Below are 17,123 nucleotides of genomic sequence, written 5' to 3'. Positions count from 1 at the left end.
AGAAATAACCCTCCTATGCTCCTTGGAACTACACTTCAGTACACTAGGACAGCAGGCGTATATTGGGCGCGAGGCAACAATTCTGGTACAAACTATACAGATGTTTTCTCCCCAACCCAGAACCCTGAGACCTGAGTGTAGCAACCCACTGCTGCCCTGACTGGGATCAGCAATCTCAGCACAGACAGAAGCTGGAACATGGAGCCTCCCTGGTCTACCTGGCTCAGTACCAGATTGGCTGGTGCACTTACCGGCTGAACTAATAGGGTCCCTTCCAGCATTCCTGTTTAAAGCCCATCCAACTTTGAGAAAAAGATGAGAAGACCATATAAAGTGACGAGTCCATCCATGCCATGCACAACCAACGTGTGGGCACAGGACCTGCTCTAGTAACGCTGCTCTGTAACTGGTGGTTAGGTTTGAATGGCCTGGGTTGGGGGATAATGAGCGTGAAACTGTGCTCTCAGCACAGTGTATTCAAAGGCCAATGGCCTGTGCTGGTTCAAATCATAGACCCTGCCACTTTAAGCCGCCCATAGTGAGCGTGCACCAAAGAGAGACCAGGGCAATTCCACGTGACCACGGGAGATTGGTCCGACCCCAGGTGATAAAAAGAGACCAACCCAACTCCACCAGACAGAAAGAGACCGTCCCCACTCCATGGGACAAAGACCGACCCAACTCCACGGGACAGAGAGAGACTGACCCCACTCCATGGGACAGAGACGATCTCACTCCACCAGACATAGAGAGACTGACCCCACTCCATGGGACAGAGACGATCTCACTCCACCAGACAGAGAGAGACCGAGCCCACTCCATGGGACAGAGACCGACCCAACTCCATCAGACAGGTAGAGACTGACCTCACTCCACGGGACAGAGAGAGACTGACCTCACTCCACGGGACAGAGAGAGACTGACCTCACTCCACGGGACAGAGAGAGACCGACCTCACTCCACGGGACAGAGAGAGACCGACCTCACTCCACGGGACAGAGAGAGACCGACCTCACTCCACGGGACAGAGACCGACCTCACTCCACGGGACAGAGACCGACCTCACTCCACGGGACAGAGAGAGACTGACCTCACTCCATGGGATAGAGACCGACCGACCTCACTCCATGGGATAGAGACCGACCGACCTCACTCCACGGGACAGAGACCGACCTCACTCCACGGGACAGAGAGAGACTGACCTCACTCCATGGGACAGAGACCGACCGACCTCACTCCATGGGACAGAGACCGACCTCACTCCACGGGACAGAGACCGACCTCACTCCACGGGACAGAGAGAGACTGACCTCACTCCATGGGACAGAGACCGACCGACCTCACTCCATGGGACAGAGACCGACCCCACTCCACGGGACAGAGAGAGACCGACCTCACTCCATGGGACAGAGACCGACCCCACTCCATGGGACAGAGACTGACCGACCTCACTCCATCAGACTTGGGCCCGTGACCTCTGATGGGCAGGGCTTGACTACAGGTTAACGAGTCACCATTAAGTTAAAATGGATAGGATTATCTAGTGGTTCTGGTACTGGGCTTGCAAGCTAGAGGTCATGAGTTCAAATCTCACAACGGTAAATTATGAAATTAAATTCAATAAATCCAGCAATTTGTAGCTAAATGTCCATTAAATCTGGCAGATTGTTGTAAAATCCCAACTAGCTCATTCATGTCCTTCAGGGAAGGCAGCCTGACTGACCTACATGTGACTCCAGTCCCACGTTATGTGGTTGACTCTTAACTCTCTCAGGGCAACCTAGGATGGGCAATAAATGCGGCCTTGCCAGTGATACCCATCTCTCAAGAACAAATACATTTTCTTCCCCATATTCTGCTACGTTGGTACAAGGGACCAGCAGCAAGAGAGAGACAGCTGGGATTTGACAAACCATCAGAAATGCGGGGAAACAAAGAGAGAGTTCGGTTACAAACCCGACCTCGGTTTTCACAGCTTCTAAATTCCGAAATAATTTCCTGTTTCCTTGTGAGTTCTGGGGGAGGGTCATCTCAGGACAGTTTAATTCGGAACCAGTCAGATGGTTGAATCATTGCTATTCTGCAGGAACTAGGAAGCTCTGGGCCTTTTGACTTGGGTCAAGTCCTGGCCTTTCCTTCTCTCTCCCATTGACGCCGAACCATTTCCAATTCCGAAGGGAGCCTGCCGAGGGAGCCTGCACATCCTGACGCATTGGCTCACCTCTCCACCTTCTCTCCTGCTACAAATTGCTGTAACAGGTGAAGTTGGGGGACCTGCTCTAGGCTGACGCATAACCCTCGCGCCGCCACAAGTCAGAGAATGCGTAACCTGCCAAACATTTAACTTCAGAGAACCTGCTGCAGGTTAGAGAGGTCACTGCTTGCTTTTCACTCTCAATTACCGTAGAACGCAAGAAGCAAAAAAAAAAAAATACCCCAAATGGTGGAAATCTGAAATAAGAAGCAGGAAAAGTTGAGAACATAGCAGGTAAGTCAGCATCAGTGGAGAGAGACGACACTTGTTGTGTCAGCTTCACTGAGAAATGAGAGACGGACGGGCATTTTAATAGGATCAGAAAAAGCGAGAGTGGAGGGAAATATGAAAAGCAAACAAAAATAAGAGAGGAAGTATCAAGGGAATAAGAAAGAACGGAAAGAACTTGGATTTATATCAAGCCTTTCACGACCTCAGGACGTCCCAAAGCACTTTAAAGCTAATGAAGTACCTTTGAAGTGTAGTCACTGTTGTAATGTAGGAAACACAGCAGCCAATTTGCGCACAGCAAGATCCCACAAACAGCAATGTGATAATAACCAGATAATCTGCTTTTAGGGATGTTGGTTGAGGGATAAATATTGGCCAGGACACCGGGGAGAACTCCCCTGCTCTTCTTCGAATAGTGTCATGGGATCTTTTACATCCACCCGAGAGGGCAGACGGGGCCTCGGTTTAACATCTCCCTTGAATATAAAAGATTAAGGGCTGGTCTAATTGAGGTGTTTAAGATGATTAAAGGATTTGATAGGGTAGAGAGAGAGAAATTATTTCCTCTGGTGGGAGAGTCCAGAACAAGGGGACTCAACCTTAAAATTAGAGCCAGGCTGTTCAGGGTCAGGAGGCACTTCTTCACACAAAGGGGAGTGGAAATCTGGAACTCTCTCCCCCAAAAAGCTGTTGAGGCTGGGGGTCAATTGAAAATTTCAAAACTGAGATTGATAGATTTTTAGGTATTAAGGGCAACAGAACCAAGGCAGGTAGATGGAGTTAAGATACAGATCAGTCATGATCTAATTGAATGGCAGAACGGCCTACTCCAGTTCCTATGTTTTAATGTCGCATCTGAAAGGCAGCACTTCAGTTTATGAGAAGACAGATGGGGCCTCAGTTTAACGTCTCATCGGAAACACGGCATTTCCGACAGTGCAGCACTCCCTCACTACTGCATTGGAGCGACAGCCTAGATTTTGTGCTTAAGTCTCTGAAGTGGGACTTGAACCCATGACCTTGTGACTCAGAGGTGAGAGTGCGACCCACTGAGCCACAGCTCGTATGCATGGGTGGATGACATCATCTTCGTCAAGTAGAAAGAAGCATCAAGGAAATTAAGGGCATGAAAGAAACAAAGGACATGGGAATAGCTGAGGCAGCGAGAGGCCTGGGGGAAAGGGGAGAGATGGAAAACCAGGCGATCAGGTTAGAGATCAAAACGGAAGATGCTGGCAAATTACGAGAGGGGCACCAACTCTGAAAAGAGAAATAACGGGGAGGATGGAACATGGAGGGTGGAACGGGGGAGGGTGGAACGGGGGAGGGTGGAACGGGGGAGGGTGGAACGGGGGAGGGTGGAACTGGGAGGGGCGGAACTGGGAGGGGCGGAACTGGGAGGGGCGGAACTGGGAGGGGCGGAACTGGGAGGGGTGGAACTGGGAGGGGTGGAACTGGGAGGGGTGGACCAGGGAGGGTAAAGCCCCCCCCCCTCACCCACTCCATGATGACAAAGGGCCTTTCCCTCACCCAAAATGCCAACTTATCTTTGTTTCTTTAATACCTTCATTCAATGCTTCTTTCTACTTGGCGGAGATGATCTGTCACATTATCCAGCCATCACTCCCCTGATACCTCCTCTCTATGTTTGTTTTTAAAAAATATTTCCCCTCCCTTCCCCCTTTCTCGGATCCTATTGAAATGCCTGTCCGTTCCTTATTTTTCGGTTCTGACGGAGGGTACGGTGCTGAAACCTTGTCTCCTCTGGAGCCGGCTGACCTGCCGCGTGTTTGCCGCTTTTTTCTATTTTTGTTACGGTAGCTGACCTGTCGGAGCTGAGAGTATCTGGGGTAAAAAAATGTTTTCGACAGCTCAAGAAAGAGAGTTTCAAATCAGATTTACATAGTATTTACAGCACAAAAAACAGGCCATTCGGCCCAACTGGTCTGTGCTGGTGTTTATGCTCCACACGAGCCTCCTCTCACCCTACTTAATCGAAGCCTATCAGCACATCAAGCGGATCTCTGGGAAAAGATCTTGAGTCAAGCCTTTTCTTTCTCTTGAGTCAAGCCAGTTTTCTCTCTTTCCTTCCTCCTCTCCTGAAGGCCTCGACTCTGCTGGGTTACGGTTCCCTGGGTCACCCTCTGGTACCTTGTCTAGGTGGACTTCATGTGATGATGAGTGTTGGCAGAACGTTTGACCGTGCGGAGTGTTGCTGGTAACACTTTGGCTCCTCTCTAAACCAAGGGGCACTCTGACCAAAGAAAGAAGAAAAAAAGGAAGAGAAAGAAAGAAAGAGAGGAGAGAAGAAAAGAAAAAGACAAAAGAAAAAGAGAAAGAGAGGGAAAGAGAAAACAAAAAGAAAGAAGAGCGAAAACAAAGAAAGAAAGAGAGAGAGGAAGAGAAAAAGAGAAAGAAATGAGGAAAAGAGAGAAAGAAAGACTTGCATTTATATAGCACCTTTGACAGCCTCAGGACGTCCCAAAACGCTTTACAGCCAATGAAGTACTTCTGAAATGTAGTCACTGTTGTAATGTAGGAAACACAGCAGCCAATTTGCGCACAGCAAGATCCCACAAACAGCAATGTGATAATGACCAGATAATCTGTTTTTTACTGATCTTGGTTCTGGGATAAATATTGGCCGGGACACTGGGGAGAACTCCCCTGCTCTTCTTTAAAATAGTAGCCATGGGATCTATTACTTCCAGCTGAGAGGGCAGACGGGGCCTCGGTTTAACACCTCATCTGAGAGGCTGCACCTCCGACAGTGCGGCACTCCCTCAGTGCTACACTGAGAAAGTGTCAGCCTAGATTGTGTACTCGAGTCTCTGGAGCAGGATTTGAACACATGACCTTCTAACATCAGAGGCAAGAGTGCTACCCACTGAGCATAGCTCTCCTTCGCGACCCCAGCTAAGATCAACAAACCCTATCAGCATATCCTTCTATTCCTTTCTCCCTCATGTGTCTATCTAGCTTCCCCTTAAATGTAACTATGCTACTCACCTCAATAGCATTGAGGCCTGGTCCAGAAGGACAGGGAACATCTCCTCCCTTGACTGCCTTGTGGGACCAGCCTTGCTCAGCGCAAGCCTGACTACACAGGACATGACCCACAGACCTGGTTCCAGTCATTTACTTAACATATGGATGAGTAAGAGAGGCTTAGAGTCATTGTTCCTCTCCTCCAATAAAGAGCAGATTGAAGCATGCAGGATTAAGCTCTGTACAGGTATGGCGTAGCAGGTAGGGTAGTCCATGGGTTATGGTACCGGACTAGCAGAGGTCATAAGTTCAAATCTCAACATGGGCAAGTTGTGAAATTGAATATAAGAGATCTGGTCATTTTGAGCTGGCACCTGAAATAATAACCATGAAAACTGCCGGATTGTCGTAAAAACCCAACTGGTTCACTCATGTCCTTCAGGGAAGGGAACCTGCCGTCCTTACCCGGTCTGGCCTACATGTGACTCCAGCCCCACACTAAACAGTTGACTTTTAATGCCCTCGGGGCAGCTAGGGATGGGCAATAAATGCGACCTTGCCAGTGTCACCCATATCCCAAGAACAAACGAAAAAAAAAGGTCAAGTGTGAACAGTTCAGGTGTCACAGGGCCACTTACCAAAATCTCCTTGTGAGCCATGAGCACTGCGAAATTGGTGAGGTGACTGCAGGCACAAGCGGTGTGAGTTTTGTTGCTTTCTATCAGTCGACAGCCTTGTGTTGACCAAAACCCCATCATGGACCGCTCAGAGTAATTCCAGAAGGAGCAGTTCGCATTGAAGTGGTTTTTTGACTGAAAGGGAAATATATCATTTAAATCCTGGCGATTATAAACAAATGCACATCATTGCAGTGTGGGCCAAACAACCTTCCCACTCACCCATCCGATAGAATCTCATCGGCTCAAACCCCATCCCATTCACCCCATCCTATAGAATCCCATAGGCCCAAACAACCTTCCCATTCATCCATCCTATAGAATCCCATAGGCCCAAACAACCTTCCCATTCACCCCATCCTATAGAATCCCATAGGCCCAAACAACCTTCCCATTCACCCCATCCTATAGAATCCCATAGGCTCAAACCCCATCCCACTCACCCCATCCTATAGAATCCCATCCTATAGAATCCCATAGGCTCAAACCCCATCCCACTCACCCCATCCTATAGAATCCCATCCTATAGAATCCCATAGGCTCAAACCCCATCCCACTCACCCCATCCTATAGAATCCCATCCTATAGAATCCCATAGGCTCAAACCCCATCCCACTCACCCCATCCTATAGAATCCCATCCTATAGAATCCCATAGGCTCAAACCCCATCCCATTCACCCCATCCTATAGAATCACATAGGCTCAAACCCCATCCCATTCACCCCATCCTATAGAATCCCATAGGCTCAAACCCCATCCCATTCACCCCATCCTATAGAATCACATAGGCTCAAACAACCTTCCCACTCACCCCATCCTATAGAATCTCATAGGCCCAAACAACCTTCCCATTCATTCCAGCCTATAGACTCTCATAGGCTCAAACCCCATCTCATTCACCCCATCCTATAGAATCTCATTGGCTCAAACAACCTTCCCATTCATCCATCCTATAGAATCACATAGGCTCAAACTCCATCCCATTCACCCCATCCTATAGAAGCTCATAGGCTCCTTCCCATTCACTCCCATTGTGAGCATTTATGGGGAAATGTGCCCAAAGGCAGGGAGTTTCATAGTGATGAGACCCTGGGAAAGAGTTAAGGGTAGAAAACAATGATTTCAACGTAATGAGGATTTGTAAGGCAGCAAGGCAGTCTATTGCAGAAGGTACCTTGGCTTGCCTCATTCAACGCAGAAACGATTTCTTCCATGTAAATGTCATCTTCAACTTCATGTGAAATGCATCCATTCAGAGGAATGTACCAATAGAATGATGCAAACAGAGTCTGATAAATATACTGGACGATGCAACGATGTGCGAGAAAGTATGAACTTGCATTTATACAGATCCTTTCATGTCCTTAGGACAGCCCAAAGTGCTTCACAGCCCATTAACTTTTAAATGTTGTCACCGTTGTTACGTAGGCAAACGTAGCAGCTAATTTGTGCATGGCAAGATCCCACAAACAGCAATGAGATGAATAACCAGTTCATTTGCTTTGGTGGTGTTGAGGGATGAGTGTTGGCCAGGACACCCGGAGAGCTCCCTTACTCTTCAATTAGTGCCAAGGGGTCTTTTACGACCACCAGAACAGACAAATGGGTCCTGGGTCTAATGTCGCATCTGAAAGTCAGCACCTCCAACAATGCAGCTCTCCCTCTGTACTGCACTGAAGCGTCAACCTAAATTATGTGCTTCAGTCCCAGGGTGGGACTTGAACCCACGACCTTCTGACTCGGAGAGTGCTGTCCACTGAGCCAAACTGCAGTGATGCACGATATCTCTACATATTGATGCAGCAATGCCCACTCATTCTACACTGCAAATTCTATCAAACAGTGGAGAAAAAAATATCTAAAAAGACTTTGAAGTCCATGTGATCACTGCGTCGTCAGTGCTGAAGTGTGGTCCACATCTGACTGAAGCCGCTTTTATATCGAGCTGGTGCCACTGGCTTCCAACCTGCCTCGCATTGCTTAAAGGAAACCAGCAAGTTTGCTTTGATGTTGCACCTGGCTGCACCAGACCTGCATGTCTGGAGATGGCTGCACTAATACGGCATTACTGTAATATGGTTAGCGTTAGTGGTAGCACTCTGGCCTCTGAGTCAGAAGGTTGTGGGTTCAAGTCCCACTCCTAGAACTTAGGTGCCATCATCCAGCCTGACACTCCCAGTGCAATACTGAGAGAGTGCTGCACTGTCGGAGGTGCTGTCTTTTGGAAGAGATGTTAATCCTAGGCCCCGTCTTCCCTCTCAGGTGGATCTAAAAGATCTCATGACACTATTTGAAGAGGAGCAGGGAGTTCTCCTGGTCAATATTCCTCCCTCAACCAATATCACCAAAAACAGACTAACTGATCATTCAACTCGTTGCTGTTTGTGGGATCTTACTGTGTCCAAATTGGCTGGTGCATTTCCTTACAAAACAATAATCACTGCACTTCAAAAGTAATTCATTGGCTGTGAAATGCTTTGAGATGTCCTGAGGATGTGAAAGGCACTATATAAATGCAAGTTCTTTCTATATTAAAGTGGCTTTGAGTGCTTGTGAAATACACAAAGATAACACTCAAAATATACAGAATTACATAACTGGATCCCCCCACTAGTGTTAAACCAACACTTGAACATACAGACTGCTGTTAACATCACCTTCACATCTGGGTGAACATGCTGGGTACTTTGTGCTAATATAAAGCGTGCCTGGAATATTTTAATGCCAGATAGACAGCAGGGTTGTGGTGGTTAATTCAGCGAGGCTCCGCTCCCAGTGTGGGTCCTCACTCGCCGGGAGCAACGGATCAGAAGATTGGGAGTGCGTTTGAAGTCCATCGTCGGAAAATTTTGGGCGCAGTGAATGGGAGGCGTTGACCTCCGGGCCTGACCCTCCGATTCCACGCCCCGTGGCTGAATTTCACCGGCAAGGGTCATGGCATGCGATGACTGATGGCGGGGAGGTGTGACCGTCACACAGGACGCGTCACTGAGCGAGTGTCGGCGTGACCACCCCAGGCTGCCCCCCCCCTGGTGAGCCCCGGTCCCCCAGTGATACCTACGTCAAGATGCTGCAGGGTGAATATCACCGGCTCCGTCAGGAAGACTCGGCTCGACTCCTTGTTGATGGAGGCCGCGATGATCTGTGAGTTGACGACGATGGAGGTGCTGTGGCTGCTGATATCAGTGCCCATCCTCACCGTTGCATTCTCCGTCGATAGAAACTGGCCCAGGTTGTTGTACAGGATTAACACCACCTTCACAACCCCTGCGGAAAGCAACAGTGAGCTTCAGCAACACTCCTTTCCGGACCGCAATGAGCTTAAGCCTGTGCAGCGTGACTTGTATAGAGCTCGGGACTTTGCGCGAACTCCTCTTTCCCCAACATTCATTGAATGTATGTGTCCCCAACCCAGGATTTCAACACCCCTTTCTGAAGGGACATAGGGACAGCAGGAGGCCATTCAGCCCCTCGAGCCTCTTCCGCCATTCAATTAGATCATGGTTGGTCAGTATCTCGCTTGCCTTTGTTCCACATTCCTTAATGCCGTTACCGATCAAAAATCTATCAATCTCAGCCTTGAAAGCTTCGACTGACCCCCAGCATCCACAGCTTTTTGGGGGAGAGAATTCCAGATTTCCACTACCCTTTGTCTGACATCACCCCTGAACGGCCTAGCTCTAATTTTAAGGTTATGCCCCCTTGTTCTGGATTCCCCCCACCAGAGGAAATAGTTTCTCTCTCTCTATCCTAGTGAACCCCTTTATCATTTTAAACACCTCCAATAGATCATCCCTCAACCTTCTATACTCAATGGACGACAAGCCAAGTTTCTGCAACCTGTCCTCATAATTTAACCCTCTGAGCCCCGGTATCATTCTGGTGACTAACTCCTAAGCTCCACGGTCAATGGCCATCTTCCAATATTTCCAACAAGTGCTCATTCTGCATACAGCAGCCCAGAAGGCGAGTGGTGCTGGGCCATTCAACCATGGTTCTACCCACTCACCCAAGTCCTGGTGCTCCTACATCTAACTCACCCGTATCCTAATGCCATTGGCCTTCCCTCACCAACTGGAGAGAGATAGAGTGTGTGTGGGAGAGCGTGAGGAAGAGAAAGAGAGAAAGAGAGGAAGAGAGCGAGAGAGAGAGCGAAAAAGAAAGAGACAGGGAAAGAGAAGGGAGAAAGAGAGCGAGAGAAAGAGAGCGAGAAAGCGCGAGAGAGAAAAAGAGGGACAGAGAAAGAGAAGAGAGAAAGAGTGCGAGAGAGCGCGAGAGCAAGAAAGAGCGAGAGAGAGAGATTGATCAAAACTAATCCCTCTGCCCTCCTCTCTCTCATTGGCCCTGTACCCTCATGTGCTTAAAATATTTAGCCACCTTTGCCTTAAAAGATGCAACGTTCTCTGCCTCAACCACTCCCTGTGGAAAAACATTAAAACTCCAACAATCCTCCTTGTGACAACATGTGTCCTAGCCTCTCTCCTCACTTTCTCTATGGATGTAGTGCAGCATTTCCATTCCCCACACCAGTTATTCTGGCCTCATGTAGTGTGACACTAAACTAGGAGCGTGGCCCCACAGCATTGAGGAGGGGAGTTGAGAAAGGCCAAACTAATTTCAGCTGAGATTCTTATACCCAGCCGAGACAGGAGGCCTCATCCCATCCGTCCAGACTGGGTACGAGACCAAGTTGCTGATGTCCAATGCACTGTGCAGCCCAGTCCCTCCAGCCATGACATTTCTGCAGTATCACAAGGTCCTGAGATATAAAGTGTGTTCTCTCCTCCTCCCAGCGCTGGAAACGCTGCTAATGTTACTGTTGCACCATTGACTGCCCACTGTTACTGAAAATGCCTGGTGCTGCCCCATTAACTGTGCGTTATTATTGGGGCTGCCTGTACGTTGTCAGATCTACTCAAAGATGCCTGGCTTTCTGAAGGTTCCTGCACAGCTGGTCAGGGCGGTGGTGCTGGGGGAAAAACTGGGAAACGTTATGTTGTTAGTCTGTACGGCCATCGCTCTCCGAACACACATCGGATCCAAAGGAGTTAACAGTCTAAATGGCGTTCACACTTACCATTGCGGCTGTTCTGTTTGATGGTATTCGGGGAGATCTGGATAAAGCTTTCTGTCAGATAACTGTGTGGAAATGTCAGCTCCTTCACCTTCCCTTCAGTATTGAGCACAGACACTTCCAACACTGTGGGGAGAGGGGGAGAGAGAGAGAGATGGTGAAGAGGAGGGGGTGAGTGAGAGAGAGGAGAGCACAGGAGAGGTGGGAAGGAGGAGTGGTGAGGTGGGAAAGAGGAGGGGAGAGGGGGAAAGAGGAGGGGAGAGGGGGAAAGAGGAGGGGAGAGGGGGAAAGAGCAGGGGAGAGGGGGAAAGAGGAGGGGGAGTAGAGGGAAAGAGGAGGGGGAGTAGAGGGGATGAGGAGAGAAGAGGAGGGGGAAAGAGGAGAGAAGAGGAAGGGGAAAGAGGAGAGAAGAGGAAAGAGGGGAAAGAGGAGAGGGGGAAAGAGGAAGGGAGAAAGGAAAGAGGAGAGGAGAGCAGGGGGGAGGGGGAAAGAAGAGAGAGGGAAGAGGGAAAGGGGAGAGGAGGGGAAAGGGGAGAGGAGGAGGAAAGGGGAGAGGAGAGGGAAAGGGGAGAGGAGGGGGAAAGGGGAGAGGAGGGGGAAAGGGGAGAGGAGGGGAAAGGGGAGAGGAGGGGGAAAGAGGAGAGGAGGAAAGTGGAGAGGACAGAGGGGGAGAGAAAGTGAGAAACACAATAACAGAACACAGAAGAGCAAGATAGAGAGAGTGAGTGAGAGACACGAGATGCCAAGTGATGCAAGAGAATACAGGTGTGAAAGAATGAGACGCATAACAGACACACACACAGAGGGAGCACGAGTCAGAGACACAACAAGTAAGACAGAAAAGAGGCAGGAAAAGAATAAGTGACGTAAGAGAAAAAACACAGATACAAATAAAAGTGAGTTCAAAGCCCAAATGAGCAAGAGGCACAGAGAACAAAAATTAGTGAGAGAGAGAAACAGTAAAGAATGAGAGGCAGAGACGAGAATAGACGGATAGTGAAAGATGGAAGAAACAAATTGATGGCAAGAGAGAGGAAAGAGAAAAATATTTATGATTAGCACTTTTTTAATATTAATTGAAAACAGGACAATGTTTCTGGTTTCCTATATAAATACACACATCATGATTAGAGTTTGAAGCAGCCTTCGTATCTCGATTATACCAACAGACTGTGACACCAGATTAATCTGAGCCCAGCCAGAGGGAGTTGCGCAAACAAGGTCTCAGAGGAAAATAAACCTACAGATGGTGGGACAGAGTGTTTGTGGTGTACAGAGAGGGGCACTAGGCTGGTGGGACAGAGTGTTTGCGGTGTATAGAGAGGGGCACTAGGCTGGTGGGACAGAGTGTTTGCGGTGTATAGAGAGGGGCACTAGGCTGGTGGGACAGGGAGGGTATTCTGCCAAATTTGGGGAGACAGTCCCAGACTTGCAAGTGCAGAATCGAAATAACTACCCCTTGTTCTTTAACAATTCATTGGTTTACACAGAGCCGTCACTGGGAGGAGGCTCTCAGAGAAGAGGAGAGCTACAGGTAAGTATGATGTGGAGATAAGTAGGGTGAGTGGGGGGTGGAGGTAGCGGGTGGGGTCAGGGGTTATAGGTCATAAGGTCAGATCACGATGGGATTAATTGGACAGCCCTTTCAAAGAGCTGGCAGAGGCACGATGGGCCAAATGGCCTCCTTCTGCACTGTATTATTCTATGATTCTATGTGCAGGGACATGTGGCCCAAGGCTCAACCACTACCTTAATGAAATGGGCGGAACAGGGGGCACGAGAGACAGGCAGCAGCAGGTTGGTGTGGGCCAGCTCGGGCACTGGGCTTGAGACCGGGAACTGTAGGCCCAAGATCACATGGCTGCATATGGGTTGGGGGGGGGGGGGTGCAGGGGAGAGCCCTGAAAATAGGCAAGGGGGTCCTGGGGTGCCCCAGTCAATGGGCGAGAGACCCAAAAATCAGGTTTTGAAAACACCCACTAAATGGGCAAAGACCACCCGAAAATCAGCTGTGTGTGAACTGGGTGAGTTGTGCCACTGCACCACCTCGTGGTGGGAGGATTGCAACTGCAGCACATGGGCGGGTAGGCTGTTCCCTTTATAAAGGTGTTAACATCGAGTTTTGCCAATTTAAAATCAAACATTTAACACAAAAACCGTGACACAGGAATTAAGCTACTGTGGACAGGAAGTGCGTGCCAGACAGAATAAATTATAGCTATAAAGAAAGAACTTGTATTTATATAGCGCCTTTCATGTCTCAAAGCGCTTTACAGCCAATGAAATACTTTTGCAGTGAAGTCACTGTTGTAATGTAGGAAACGCGACAGCCAATCAGCGCACAGCAAGATCCCACAAACAGCATCATGATAATGACCAGATAATCTGTTTTAGGTGTTGGTTGAAGGATAGATATTGGCCAGGACAGTGGGGAGAACTCCCCTGCTCTTCTTCAAAATAGAGCCATCTTTCTCATCCGGAAGACAGTGCACTCTGACAGTGCAGCACTCCCTCGGAAGTATACCAGAGTGTTAGCCTGAATTATGTTTCTCAAGTCTCCGGATTGGGACTTGAACCTTCTGACTCAGAGGCAAGTGTGCTACCCACTGAGCCGCGGCTGACACCTAGATTAATTACTTGGATGGAAGCGTCATAAGCAAAACCCCCCCTGTTTTCTGAATACACTTAAATAGTAGATGGGGAAAATAAATTAGGAAAAACGTGAACAGATTCAGAAGGATCTGGAGCATTGAGGTGATGCTGTGCAATATTAATATCTCAATGTCACCAACAGCTTACATTTATATATCACTCCTCACATAGAGGGATTTCTCAGGCATTTTACAAGGTAGAGAGGTGGACACTGAGAAGGAGAAGGAGGGATAAGGGGGCAAGTCAGGGACAAACAGCACAGTGTGTGAATTTATTGCACGGCGTTATCTTAATGCTCTAAATCCTTCTGAATTTGTGCTGACTCTCTACAAACTTTAAGAGGGAGCTGGACTGGTTCTTGTCTGGGGCAGAGGTCGCATCATATAGAAGGTAAGTGGTTTAATAGTTAATGTACGTATGGTCCATGTGATCTTCTGGACTGGTTTCTGTCGCCTGAGGAGGTGGGAGAGGAATTTCCCAGATTTGTCCCCCCCTTATTGGCCCTGGATTTTTTTTTCTCTCTGATTTCTATGCCTCTCCCGGGAGACTGCATGGCTATGGGCGAGGGAGGAAAAGTCTGGTCAGGATACTCCGGCCAGCAAGGTGTGTGGGGCAGGCTTGATGGACCAGTTGGTCTTTTCCTGCCCGTCAATTTTGTACGTTCGCAAGATCACTCGGATAGGGTGGATGGGGCCAAGGAGGTATTTGTGAAGATAAGCGCAAGGATGTTGACGATTCATTGGGGCAAAGAGTGGTTAGGGGAGCTGGGAAAGGATGAGGAAGGTGGGAGTGTGGGACTTGGCGCAACGTTCTGGATTAGCTTTGGATGTATGGAGGTGGAGAGGCCAGCGATGAATTGAGTCTTTGATCTTGGACGTGATGAAGGTTTCAGCATTGGTGAGGTGTAAGAGGTGTAAGTGAACAATATTCTGGAGGCGATAGAATGGCAAATGTCCTGGATGTGAGATAAAAAGCTAACTCAGCGTCGACCAAGGCAAAAGGTGCTCACCGCTGGATCAGCCCTGGAGAACAGGTAAGGGAGGTTTGATGGAATCAAAGCCAGGTGCTGAGGACGATGCCTTTGGTTTTGCTGACGTTGTCCAACGGAAGGAAACTTTGAGGCGGGGAAAGGGCTCGAGATGTAGTGACTGCATTGAGACACATGAAGTGGGATCAAGAGAGTGCAGTGCCACAGGGTGAGGTGGCGGAAAGTGATGGAACGGTCAACAGCTTTGAAGGTGTCAAGGAATTTGAGGACGAAGAGGGATGGCAAGCCGCAGAGTGCCTTTGGTGACTTTGCCCAGGGTAGTCTTGGTGCTGTGGGCAAGTCACAGGGCAGACAGGTGGCACTCAGACAAGGAATCGTGAGACCATCATTGGGTGGTAACAGCATGTTCGAGGAGCTTAGAGAGAAAGGGCAGGTTAAAGGCAACAAAGAGAGCGGACAGGAGATCGAGAAAATGATGCGGATTGTAAGGAGTTGGAAAGACATCTGGAAGAAGTGAGGTATAGGGAAGAGGACAGGGAGGAGGCAGAGGCTGAGCAACGGTCTCGATTTTGGAAACAAAGAATAAAAGGCTTGAAGTTTTCAAGATTATTGAAGGGGATTGACTCATTGATTCAGGGAATTTGTTCATTACGGTGAAGGGCTCAAATCCTAGAGGACACAAGCTAAACATTAGGAAATTAGGAATAGGAAGGGAAGTCAGGCAGAATGTCTTCACCCAAAGAGCAATAGAGTTATGGAATAAGTTACCAGGGGAGGCCCATGAAGCAGAGGGTCTCTGTGCCAGTGGGAAATGGTCTGAGAGAGGTTCACTGAGTTAGTGGGACAGTCTATGATAGGGGTTCACTGGGACAGTCTATGATAGGGGTTCACTGGGACAGTCTATGATAGGGGTTCACTGGGACAGTCTATGATAGGGGTTCACTGGGACAGTCCACGATAAGGGTTCATTGGGACAGTCTATGATAGGGGTTCACTGAGTTAGTGGGACAGTCTATGTTAGAGGGTCATTGGGATGGTCCACGATAGGGGTTCACTGGGACGGTCCACAATAAGGGTTCATTGGGACAGTCTATGATAGGGGTTCACTGGGACAGTCCACGATAAGGGTTCATTGGGACAGTCTATGATAGGGGTTCACTGGGACAGTCTACGATAGGGGTTCACTGGGACAGTCTATGATAGGGGTTCACTGGGACAGTCCACGATAAGGGTTCATTGGGACAGTCTATGATAGGGGTTCACTGGGACAGTCTACGATAGGGGTTCACTGGGACAGTCCACGATAGGGGTTCACTGGGATGGTCCACAATAAGGGTTCATTGGGACAGTCTATGATAGGGGTTCACTGAGTTAGTGGGACAGTCTATGTTAGAGGGTCATTGGGATGGTCCACGATAGGGGTTCACTGGGATGGTCCACGATAGGGGTTCACTGGGACGGTCTACATTAGGGGTTCACTGGGACGGTCTACGATAGGGGTTCACTGGGACGGTCTACATTAGGGGTTCACTGGGACGGTCTACAATAGGGGTTCACTGGGACGGTCTACGATAGGGGTTCACTGGGACGGTCTACGATAGGGGTTCACTGGGACGGTCTACGATAGGGGTTCACTGGGACGGGCTACGATAGGGGTTCACTGGGACGGTCTACAATAGGGGTTCACTGGGACGGTCTACGATAGGGGTTCACTGGGACGGTCTACGATAGGGGTTCACTGGAACGGGCCATGATAGGGGTTCACTGGGACAGTCTACGATAGGGGTTCACTGGGATGGTCCACGATAGGGGTTCACTGGGACGGGCTACGATAGGGGTTCACTGGGACGGGCTACGATAGGGGTTTACTGGGACGGTCTACGATAGGGGTTCACTGGGACGGGCCACGATAGGGGTTCACTGGGATGGTCCACGATAGGGGTTCACTGGGACGGGCTACGATAGGGGCTCACTGGGACGGGCTACGATAGGGGTTCACTGGGACGGTCCACGATAGGGGTTCACTGGGACGTAGGGGTTCACTAGGACAGGCTACGATAGGGGTTCGCTGGGACGGGCTACGATAGGGGTTCACTGGGACAGTCTATGATGGGGTTCACTGGGACGTAGGGGTTCACTAGGACGGGCTACGATAGGGGTTCACTGGGACGAGCTACGATAGGGGTCACTGGGACGGTCTATGATAGGGGTCACTGGGACAGTCTATGATAGGGGTCACTGGGATAGTGGAACAGGGT

General features: G+C 49.3%; 1 protein-coding gene across 1 annotated transcript in view; it reads right to left on the bottom strand.

The window, feature by feature from the left end:
• Nucleotides 1-17,123, bottom strand: part of LOC137304311 (adhesion G protein-coupled receptor L1-like) — a 331,855-nt gene that overhangs the window by 63,737 nt on the left and 250,995 nt on the right. The window contains exons 10-12 of the mRNA XM_067972853.1: nucleotides 11,229-11,351; nucleotides 9,213-9,418; nucleotides 6,112-6,285 (exon numbers count right to left, since the gene is read on the bottom strand). Coding sequence (XP_067828954.1) covers nucleotides 6,112-6,285; nucleotides 9,213-9,418; nucleotides 11,229-11,351 — 503 coding nt within the window. The remainder of the gene's footprint in view (nucleotides 1-6,111; nucleotides 6,286-9,212; nucleotides 9,419-11,228; nucleotides 11,352-17,123) is intronic.

This window comes from Heptranchias perlo, chromosome 37 (genome assembly GCF_035084215.1).
Source record: "Heptranchias perlo isolate sHepPer1 chromosome 37, sHepPer1.hap1, whole genome shotgun sequence".
Taxonomy (NCBI): domain Eukaryota; kingdom Metazoa; phylum Chordata; class Chondrichthyes; order Hexanchiformes; family Hexanchidae; genus Heptranchias; species Heptranchias perlo.
The sequence above is the reverse complement of the archived record's forward strand: the minus strand, read 5'-3'. Positions and strand labels throughout refer to the sequence as shown.